This window comes from Stegastes partitus, unplaced genomic scaffold (assembly GCF_000690725.1).
Source record: "Stegastes partitus isolate 25-593 unplaced genomic scaffold, Stegastes_partitus-1.0.2 Scaffold97, whole genome shotgun sequence".
Taxonomy (NCBI): Eukaryota; Metazoa; Chordata; class Actinopteri; family Pomacentridae; genus Stegastes; species Stegastes partitus.
Window position 1 is genome coordinate 898566 of NW_007577828.1, and position 11172 is coordinate 909737.

Here is an 11172-nt window from a genome sequence, read left to right on the forward strand (position 1 = left end):
GTACAAAAGCAGTAACCTGATAAATGCAAGTTGACACAACACTGTAAATATAACACAATACAGGGGAAGAATTCTCACCCATTCTGTGCTAATTATCCCTTTACTTTCCTCTTAAAAGAGCTGATATTTTTAGTGTCTCTGATCTGTAAAGAAAGTGAATTCCATGCTTTTGCTCCTCTGTAAGCAACAGTTCTTCTCATGAAGTCGGTTTTGGGTCTGGGGACGACCAAAGTGAGACGGGTCACATAATTGTGACAAAAGTTTCTCTGGACTCTCTCTTCCACCTTCATATTCAAAGCAGCTGTCACATAAAAGTAGTGTAAAGTGTGTTTCTCTCCTACATGTAAAGGAAAAAGTGCAAAAATAATTTAAAATGATGCTATGATTCAGGACAATAGTCATGGTTCTTTTAATATTTACTAATAGTTCACCCAAAAAGGCCATTTGAATTCACTTTAAGGCCAGGTCAGTTCAAGCACAGCTCCCTGGCAACAATAGTGACAATCAACACTCTTTGCTCATAGATGCATAGTGTGAAAACAGTTGCACTCCTCTGTGTCATACAACCTCACCATCACATTTAGTTAAGTAAAAGTTATGCATACATTAAATAAGTAATTCACAAAATGTACTTAATTGTGTTTCTCTCGTGTTTCACCTTCATCAGATCCCTGATTATCTAACAGGTGATGAGCAAACGTTGTCACAGTGTTATATTAAGCGAGCAAGCTTTGGTGGCATCAGTGCATTTGATACTTTGCTCTACATTTTTCAGCTACGTTTGCTGTTTTCATTGGGACATCTCGTTTCATTGGGATTTTGCAACCTTTTTTTTTTTAATCATGCTGATATTTGCATTTTCGCTTCAAGTCAGAGAGCTGTAAAACTATCCTTCCGTTGCTCGTTGCATGTTTGTCCCAACTGTCCCCAACCTCCCAGGTTTTTTCCCAGATTAGTGGCCTCATTTGAATACAAATTCACTTGGCCCCAGGATGTAAAACAGCCTTCCACATGCATTTCAATCTATATGGTCTGCCAGCATTGGCCCTTGACACCCCATTTGAGCACTGCAGCAGACACGCAACCCCCGACGTGTTTGTCACCTTTGCAAGACAATCCCACTGAGTAAAAGTAGCAGCTGTGATTTTTCTGTGTGCAGATTATTTGTACCATTTTCTATACACTGTACTTGTGCTGTGAAGCTGCATGAAGCAGAGCTATAAATATCCAGTAAGTGCCTGAAGCATAGATGTAAGCACAACAGTATGGTCATGTTCAGGCTTGGGGACACTCCAGTAGCTGACTGCATAAAAGAAGGATCACAGGTAATGTTAAAAAAAAAAAAAAAGGAATTAAATTTAAACCACAGTGAAGAAACTCAAATCACGTCTGATTCATATAGTAAAGTTTCAGAGACAATGAAAAATTTCAGGTTCTGAATTTGGTGTAAGTAAGAGGAGGTTTAATATAAGAAAGCATTTACTGTTTGTCTAGTGGCAGAACATAACCGCCATGAGTCCTGCAGCATAGTGTTGTTGAGATGAGATCTGTGCTCAGTTTCTCAGTCAGACAGACCTGGTATTTTACTGTTATCATTAGATTTTAAAAGATTGCAGTTAAATTAAATACATTAAACACCAAACACTACATTAAAGCTGGTTGCTAAATGTAGCTATGTAAGCAGGTCCTATTATCTGACAAATTTCCATTCTATTTATCCATCCAGGCCTACATGTGAAATAGGGGCAGCATCTTATAAGACGTATATCTTATGTGACCTATGTTTTGTGATTTTCATGTGGTAAGATTAATTGGAAACCAACTGTTTTGTCATAATATACAATATTTGACATATTAGATACACAACAAGTGATTCAGCTGTAGCCCACCAGCAATAGTTATGATAAAATGAAAGCGTTATGCTATCGAGGTAAATTGTGATCCTCCGCCTGCCCATGTGTAATCACCTTTGCCCTTTTAGCCTCTTTGCTGTCAGCCCTTCATTTTTATCTGTTTTGTAATTGTCATAAGAATCCAACTTTACACAGGACCAAAGTTTAAATGTGCTGGCTTGGTCCGGTAATTGAGAACACGATAACATTACCGCGTGATAACCCAAAGAGGTCAAGTATCTATTTAGTGATTAGCAGACTGCACCAAATTGTTCTACTGCCTTGTAATTAATTAACAAGCAAATTTTTAAAAGGCAAGAATGAACTTGTGGTGAAACAAGTTTAAACTCCGGATGTTTGAAGTGTTGCTTTTCTGTCAAAGCAAAAACTTTTGACGTGTTTTTATCGGACAACAGGCTGTGTCACTGCAATAGGTGTGTCTCACAGGATGATACTGTACATTCAGCTAGATAGTGTACTTCCAGCACGGAGATAACGCGTGAAAATCCAATGTTTTGTGCTTGTATTATGCAGAAGAAATGGACCAGCTTCTCTGCACCTCACACTTGTAACAACAAGGTCACAGGCCAGAGCAAGCGAAACCAAACACCCTGCTTCACTCGCTGGACCAACAAAGAGACAAAGGGCAGACAGGGAAGTGAAACAGAGGGACTTAAGAAGAACTGTGAGGTAATACAGTAAAATAAAGACATCCAAACTATTAATGCTTCTCCTTTTGCTCTAGAGAGGTGATGTCTGATGTCAAGACTGCGTGAGAGGGAAGACGAAGATGAACGAAAGTAACCTAAGGTAACCAGAGATCGTTCCCTGGAAGCTGTTTTTTAAAGACTCTGGTTTTTGGTTGCCATTACTTCATTCCATTGAAGAGGCAAACATCTGTAGATGAGTCAGTAAGGTTACTGGATTTAGACGATGTGGGTTAAGAGCGGACAAACTGGGGCATCTGGTAGGATGTTGGTTAGGGTGCAAAACAAAAAAAAGAACAACCCCTCTCTGCAATGATGCATGCAGCAGCTTGTCCATCAAGAAAGGTAACCTGGAGTCATGTCATTTGTTGGTGTTATTCACTGTGTGATGCTCAGAGTGAGAGGGTGAGCTCATGTTGTGTGCATCTTCTCTAATGACTAATAACAAAGCCAGCCTTATGTCGACTAAGCGGTTTGAGCTGTGCAGAAACTTGGTTGGATCATGTCTCTTCATGTTTAAAGTTTTGATTTTATTGTAATCAACATGTATTACATCTGATAAATGGATTAGTAAGACATTCAGGGAAATAGGATTTTCTTTCCAGGCCAAAAACTAAATATGAAAACACGATAGCCAGGAGATGGTTACCTTAGTTTAGCACAAAGACTAGAAGCAGGAGCAAACATCTGACTTAGGTCTGTTCAGAAACATACATCAACCATTACCTCTAAAGCAGGGGTGCTCAATCCTGGTCCTCGAGAGCCCCTATCCAGCATGTTTTCTCTCTTCCAACAACACCTGATTCACATGATCAGGATCGTTATCAGGCTTCTGCAGAGCTTGATGATGAGCTGATCATTTGAATTAGGTGTGTTGGAAGAGGGACACATCTAAAACATGCTGGATAGGGGCTCTCGAGGACTAGGATTGGGCACCCCTGCTCTAAAGCATCCTAATTAAATAGTCATCCATAAGGGAAACCCCTACTTAAAGGATTAATTTGACAATATAACACAGAGGTTCATTTATTTAAAGACTTTAACCCTTTATGAGGCAAGTGACCATATTTGGTAACTTCCTTCAATATGTCCACTCTGTGCCTCTCCTCCAGGTTGAACAACTATGTGCACTTTGACTTAGTTTTGATATTACGACCAGTTATAACAACCTTACGAAAAATGTCACTAAACAAATATTCCTGGTACTTTATAGACATTTTGTTACTGATTGTGTATCATTACCTTGAACTAAAATGTTTCTAAATAAAAAAATTTTGCAGTTTGTTATTTTTTCTTTTATTTATTATAAATTCCTTTTTTTTTTTAACCATAAATGGGCAAGTTACCATATATGGTTATTAATCTTGATTTGCAACATTTTTTTATTTTTTTTTGGAAAAGCAAAAAAACAAAAAAAATATCTTGAAATATCCTTCAGTAACACCCTGGGGTTGAAAGTTTCATTTTCCAAGTATTTCAAGGAGTGCCCTATAAAGGGTTAAGCTGAGCTAAACATCCTCTTGCAGTAGCTTCTTATTTGCCATGCAGATATGAAAGTGGTGTCAGTCTTTAGCTCTGCTAGAAAGTTGTATCAGATCATGTACCAAAATGTCGTATTCCTTTAATGCCTTTTCCTGACAGTTAAAACATTTTGTAAAAGGTGACTTATTCATTAAAGGATACTGACTTGCTCAGCGATGTCAAGTATGAAAAAAACACCAAACATTGAATTGAACATGAATTTACACATTCAACATATAGTGAAAAACTTGTGAATTATCAGCCGTAATGAGAGCCCAGAGTCGCGCGTATGCTCGGAGGGTTAATGGTGCAGAGCCTGTGACAGCTGGAGGCAGAACAGAGGAATGTTGTTTGCCACTGGATAAGGCAGCGTGGGAGTGATCTGGCAGCAGGGATGGAGGCACAAAAGGGAGAAGAAAAAAAAACACACAAAAAAAAAAACAAGGTGGAAGCAGGATATGCTTATGTATGAGCTGCCAGATTTGAAGAGTCAAATCTGAACATGCCCTGTCCAATATCCACAACTGAATCTTACAGGGGTGTGGTGCGCAGAGGGGTTTCTTACAAGAGTCTATGTTGCTCGTAGCTGCGTACACAACCACACAGATATGTTGTATGTACACTCACTGGCCATCTGACCTGTATGGGAGATCTGTTAAGTAGTTTAGACATTTTGAACAAAGTGTACATCAGTGGTCCATTTGTGTAGTTGTGTAGGTGTGCGTCAGTGCACATTAGAGGTCTGTATCCAGTTGAGGTATTATTAGTTCATTTGTTTTTCGTGTACATTTTGAAGATGTTGTCACTGTCACATATTCATAATTTCATCAGTGCTTAAAGAACAACATGGAGTCACAGGTTTATGTTTTGCTTCTGCTTTATTTTCCATAATATAGGAAGAGAACACAGTGTGTTACAGACCAACACATATTTGCCACGTATCAGCTTTTATAACACAACAATATATCTAACGACATCTGCAGCTTTCAATACAGTTGAATTTATGTTGTCATACTAGCATGGATATGTTCCTGGGATGTGAGATCAGAGGATTGTGTCTTTGGATGCAGTCTCTTATTGTTAAATGTGAGGTGGAGATTTACTTAGTTGCCTTTAACAAAGGAATCATAGAGGGCGGAGAGACGAGCCTGCATGTCCTGGGTGTAGGGGTCCAGCTTTTCCCTCAAGTCAACAATGTAGGGGGTGGCCATGTCGCTCACCTGCTGGGCTCTCTGTGTGAGCTCACTCTGGACCTTCTCGGTAATAGGCACTGCTTTCTCCTTGAAGTCCTTCAGGTGCTGGTCCACCTTCTGCCTCAAGTCGTCAGCCACGGGCCCCATCTGAGTCTGCAGGTTCTCCATGCTCTGCTCCAGGTTGGCCCTCAGCTCCTCGCTCTTCTGCAGCAGGGTGGCCTTCAGGGTCTCTGCGTCCAGGGTTGTGTCTGTGTATGCGGACAGGTCTTGTTTCAGCTGCTCCACTCCCTGCTGGATCTTGATCTTCATGTCCTCAGTGTAGGGCCGCACCGTCTCCTTGACGGTGTTCAGGTCCTGGATCAGACGCTCTTTCAGCAAATCAGCCTCGGTGGTGACTTTGGCAACCAGGTCCTGGGGAATCTGTTCCTGAATGCTGGCTGCATACCTGCTGGCTAGGTCGGCACTGTCTGTCAGACGGGCACTAGAAGAATAAGAGCGGGACAATGAGATTTCAGTCTTTTGTTAATCTTACACTTGTATGTAAATGTCAGTCAGCAGTGTCAAAAGTGTCACCTACCTGACATCCTGCCCAAACTGAGACTTTCTGATCATCTGGACAGTGTCATCAGCTGTCTGGGTGGCTTTTCTAACGTAAACCCAGAAAGCATCAGTCATCACCTCCAGCTGTGGCTTGGGGGCATCAGCATAGAAGATGTTGGCATGGCAGCCTGTTGGTTGGAGACAAGAACCCCTTGAAAGTTGTGCCAATAATTCAGCAATGCAGGACTCTTGTGAGATTCGACATTTAGTCCAAAGCTCTTTATCTCAAGCATACCAGTTGATGTTTTCTCATGCTCCAAAATTTACAATAAAGAGGTTTTTCCGGCATTACTCACCAGTGAAAACGGCTAGGACGAGCACAGCGAGGACCTTCATGGTTCTTTAGACCCTACGACAAGAAAATACTAGTTAGTCAACATAGCATGTTAGCATAGCAATAGACAAGAATACAGTTCTTTTCATTCTCCATCTTACCTGAGCTTTCAAGTGTGTCTGTAAGTCCACTTGGGAGTGCTTGTGTTCAGCTAGGCAGCCTCTGTAGCTTATATAGCAAGCCTGATAGCAATGATCCCAAAGTCCAAGTGGTAGTGCTTTGCTGTCACCTCGCCTCACCTTCCTAATCTCGCTGACATCTTGTGCCAGAGAACTCACACATGCACCAGTTCAATTACACAAATACACGCTGAGTCCATGTGCACATTTATGCAGTTTAATACTGTAGTGATCATCTACTAGGTTATAATTTCTACTTAAAACCGTGGGGATTGCTGAGTTGTTCTGTGGTTTCATTTGTGGGTGAGTCATCACCGCTCGCGAACGGAACAAAGGTAATAAGGTTAGCCTTGTACGACCCCAAAGGTCCGTCTGTAATCACTTAACTGTTTCTTATGTCGTAGATAACTGTCTGCCAAGAAAGACAGAATTGCTGTCATTAATTTCTTTGATGTCCAGCTTTGAATATGCATACAGTAAGTGTTTTAGTTTGACATTTTGCCAGCTAACGTCATAGTAACTAATAGCTCTTGTTTATGTGTCATGCTGATGTTTAGCAATCCTATGTGTCAGACTGGCCAAAGGTTAGTAGACTGTGGCACCGTCACCTTCTGAAGGACAAAGTAACTGCTGTTTCACACCAGACATTCCATAGTTCAACTCTCATATACCCACTTTTGCGTTTCGGTTTAATTTCTTTTTCCTCAAGATGAGGCACTTTTTATTCTTAGGCAAGAAACACTGTCACAGAGACATAAAAGTAGAATATTTAACTGAAGATGATTTGGGATGATTGAAAAACGGAGAACATTTTGTGCCAAGATTATTTAATCATTCAAGACTTTTAAACAAATGTGCCGGAGGACAATCTAATATATACAGTACTTATCTCCTGCTGTTTTTTTCACTTACAAATGACCACTATTTGGTTTAATTCCCAGAAATAATTCTAAATGAATATCATCTTGACTTAAAATGTTTTGATTACTCCCCTGACCTCATTCAGGTGCACAGGTTGAAAGAGAGGCTGACCTTTGAAGCTGTTCTCCAAGCAATTGTCAAACTGTGACAAAAGTACTGGACAAAATGAAAATGAATGATTGTAATTACTAATCAGAAAAAAAGTGGGTCAACAGTAAATTAGTTACTAAGATGCTGTATTTCTCCAACAGTTTGTTGACTCCGTTGTGACATATTTGGTTTTTTTCACCAAATGAATCATATTGTTGCTGTTAAAATGCTGTAAAGCCATCATCTTTGGCTTTTTACCTCTAAATAAAATCCAGCCTAACACTGCTCAGTCAGATGAATTAAAGGAGCAATACACAGTTTGTGCGCGTCTGGTTTCGACTACTGAACGAATACATTTTTGAAAACATGTCTGTGTTTATCAAAGTTGCACATTTAAAAGTTTTTTTTTTAAATCATGAAAATACTCCCTTCCTGTCTTCAAATACCTTAGACGTAACTCTAGAATGTGTCTCTGCCTCTATCTCCATCCACCATTGCCACTCACTGCAACTCGAGCACACCAGCTCGCCTACAACTCTGATTGGATGCTGTAAAACTACTTCATGCTACATAAAGGCAAGTTGTAATACTAAGGTAACTGAGCGATACATGTGAGTGTGCTTGGTTGTCTGTCTCTAAGTGCAGCCCTGTGATAGACTGGTGACCTGTCCAGGGTGTCCCCTGCCTTCACCCTAAGTTGGCTGGGATAGACTCCAGCCCCCCACGACCCTAGTGAGGACTAAGCGGTGTACAGATAATGGATGGATGGATGGATGGATGGATGTTCGAACTGGAAACCGGTTCTGAAGAAAAACAATACAACAAAAAGCCCACGTAAAAGTCCCAGTAAACTGACAGGACTGCTTCCTTCGCTTTGTTATGTGTGAAACCCCGATTTCCTGGATTCATTTTTTTTTGGGACTCTCATCAGTATGATGCAGTTTCAAGGCAACAATGCTCAGGTGTGTTGTTGACTGCTTATTTTGCTCATGGCATGTCTTTCAGCATATATAAAAAACAGGATTTGGACACGATGTAAAAAAACGTGATTTTCATGGGAGGTTGTATTTATTGGACTCCTCCAAATACTGCCACAAAGCGAGCTAATTAGGAGTATTTAAAATGATGGATTACAAGGCTTTTAGAGTGGGTGACCATCTTGATATAATGTTTTAACACTCACTATACAACAGTCCATATAACAAGAGTTCTTCCCATTCTGCTCGGATTACATACATTCAGCCACTCACAGCTACTGTAGTGGTTAAAATGGTTTTAACAGTAACTGATCACAGAAAAACAAAGCTAAATTAAATCAAATCAAAGCTTCCGAGTGCTCATTGACATTGAACTTAATAGTTTTTTCAGCTTAAACCATCATATAGTTTTTAACAATTGGTTATGCACAATAACTGTAAACTCCTTAGGATTCATTCACAAATTAAGATTATTCCAGAGGAACTCTTTCCGTGTCCAACATCTCGTAATGTATAAGAAAAAAGCAGTTTCAGTGTATGCAAATGTTTCACAGGTTTGCTCCTGCTCTTGGTAATCTTAAACATCCTTATGGTGGAGAGTTCAGTTAGTTCAATAGGTTGAAAATAACCTCCAGTAACTCTTCCTTCTTACAACATGAGATTTAAATGTGCCAGAGAAATAAAATGGAACTCAGCTGGAAAATAATGTTCTTTTTAAAAGGTTAGGTAAAAGTGACCTGACACCAATTACTCCTGCTGATAGAAATGATTTTATACGTGATTATTTCGGAAACCTTTTCACTATAATGTTCAAGAATGCAAGTGCCTCAAGCTATTCTTTTCATGTGGCTTAACCCTAATACAAAGTCCATTAGTGTGAGCAGGTTATCTGCGGTTATCTCCAGGTTGGAGGGGCTGGACTATGTGGACTGTTAATTACTATATCTTAAAGGCTTTCTAGAAATGGGTCCTGGGGGGGGATTAATGTGATATCTGTTGTGGAGTCAGATAGTTTTTGTTATTAGGGTATTTCTAAAATGTAGCAGTCATGTGATAGTAGCCAAGAAAAGCAGCAGACACAGAAAACGAGCTGTCGTGACAACATGGCAGATACTCCTGGACTTTGGGCTTTTGACAACTGTCATCTGACTTCAGTATATATACACGGAAGCACTAGTCCGACACACTCACAAACACACCTAACTCTGAGAGACACACAAGCCCAAAGCAGGTGAGAATTGCACTGTATTTAAACAAAGCTTTCAGAGGCAAATATACATGTTTTGTCTTTCTTATTATAACAAAGAAGAAAAAATGTCAATTCAACCTTCTTTTTTTTTCTTCAGCAGATCACAGTCATGAAGGTGTTCCTGGTTCTAGCTGTTGCAGTTCTCTCTGGTGAGTTGCATACTTTCTGAGTCAAGTAATCACAAACCAATCACAAATAAATGGGAAACTGAAAGTCTGCATTGCTCTCACACCGTTTTTGTCTCCGTCCAACAGGCTGCCATGCCAACCTGTTTTATGCTGATGCACCCAAGCCACAGCTGGAAGTGTTGAGTGATGCTTTTTGGGACTACATTGCTAAGGCCACACAGACAGCTGACGACACTCTCCAGATGATCAGGAAATCGCCCATCGGACAGGAAGTCAAGTAAGTTTTGTGTCACACCGTACCACAGTAGTTGGACCCATTTCATATGACTGGTTTGCACAAATGTCTAATCCTCTGACAATCACTTTGTCGGTTTTTTAGCGCACGGCTAACAGAGAGTGCTGATATAGCCAGCAAGTATGCAGTCACCCTGCAGAAGCAGCTTCCCCCTGCAGCCCACGACCTGATGACCAAGATCACCACAGAGGCTGACTTGTTGAAAAATGCGCTGACCCAGGAACTGAGCACTGTCAGGGATAAGCTTGAACCCTACACTGAGGACATGAAGATCCAGATTCAGCAGCGAGTGGAGCAGATGAAGCAGGAGCTCGCCCCCTATGCAGATACCCTGGACTCAGATGCCCTGAGGATCGCCCTGATGCAGAGGAGCGAGGAGCTGAAGATCAGCCTGGAGCAGAGTGTGAAGGACCTGCAGGCTCAGATGGGGCCCTACACCGATGACCTGAAGCAGAAGGTGGACCAGCACCTCCAGAACTTCCAAAAAAGTCTGGCCCCCATGACCAAGAAGGTCCAATTGGAAGTGAGCCAGAGAGCCAATTTGGTGAAACAAATGGTGGCCCCCTATGCTGAAGACCTGAAGGAAAAGCTGGACCCCTACGCCAAGGACCTGCAGGCCCAGCTCATGTCCCTCTACCAGTCCTTCATCAACGGCAACTAAGTCAACCTCCACACCTGCTACATCATCTATCTAGATCTTGGCCATGTTGGTCTACCTCTGTTTGAAGAGTTAAACATCTGACTTGTACTGTAAACCAAATGAAACTGTGTATGCCAGCAACATATTATTTATTGACAAGTGCAAACATTGCAAAGCAAACCTCTGCACTTGTCGGACATGTATATACTTAGTTTTTATTTTGTGTTCTGAAGTAAGGGTTCTGTAAGTTATCCGAAATAAACAGATGAATCTGAAAATTACAAACATGTCTAATCTTTGTCTTTACTGCCCGTTTTAATGAACGTGTAAATCTATGAGAAATCTTATCACAACAGAAATAATCTTTCAGCGTTTATTTGTGCATCTATTCACAACATGCTGTAGTCCCAGTGAAAACATGCAGCATTAACTGAAAGATAAACAGCAGCACTGCTACTCTGCAGTCACAAGCCTCACTTACGAATAGGACATGTGCTGCTTTTTCC

General features: G+C 40.8%; 2 protein-coding genes across 2 annotated transcripts; one reads left to right on the top strand and one right to left on the bottom strand.

Annotated features, from left to right (window-relative positions):
• Positions 1-5103: 5103 nt before the first annotated feature.
• Positions 5104-6394, bottom strand: LOC103354135 (apolipoprotein A-I-like). Its single transcript, XM_008277416.1, has 4 exons — positions 6349-6394; positions 6210-6262; positions 5891-6041; positions 5104-5794 (listed from the first exon to the last, which is right to left on the bottom strand). Exons 2-4 carry the CDS (start codon positions 6247-6249, stop codon positions 5224-5226), a joined length of 762 nt encoding a protein of 253 aa, XP_008275638.1. The 5' UTR covers positions 6250-6262; positions 6349-6394; the 3' UTR covers positions 5104-5223.
• Positions 6395-9700: 3306 nt separating this feature from the next.
• On the top strand, positions 9701-10687 carry LOC103354136 (apolipoprotein A-IV-like). Its single transcript, XM_008277418.1, has 3 exons — positions 9701-9752; positions 9858-10008; positions 10111-10687. The coding sequence occupies exons 1-3, from the start codon at positions 9713-9715 to the stop codon at positions 10685-10687; spliced, it is 768 nt and encodes a 255-aa protein (XP_008275640.1). The 5' UTR covers positions 9701-9712.
• The last annotated feature ends 485 nt before the right edge of the window (positions 10688-11172 follow it).

Bases quoted from the DNA above. Each gene is read 5' to 3' on its own strand.
- LOC103354135 (XM_008277416.1), bottom strand. From the start codon at position 6,249: ATGAAGGTCCTCGCTGTGCTCGTCCTAGCCGTTTTCACTG. The intron at 6,042-6,209 runs GTGAGTAATGCC...TCCAACCAACAG, and splicing joins CGTCCTAGCCGTTTTCACTG to GCTGCCATGCCAACATCTTC. The intron at 5,795-5,890 runs GTAGGTGACACT...TTATTCTTCTAG, and splicing joins CAGTTTGGGCAGGATGTCAG to TGCCCGTCTGACAGACAGTG.
- LOC103354136 (XM_008277418.1), top strand. From the start codon at position 9,713: ATGAAGGTGTTCCTGGTTCTAGCTGTTGCAGTTCTCTCTG. The intron at 9,753-9,857 runs GTGAGTTGCATA...TCCGTCCAACAG, and splicing joins AGCTGTTGCAGTTCTCTCTG to GCTGCCATGCCAACCTGTTT. The intron at 10,009-10,110 runs GTAAGTTTTGTG...TCGGTTTTTTAG, and splicing joins CCCATCGGACAGGAAGTCAA to CGCACGGCTAACAGAGAGTG.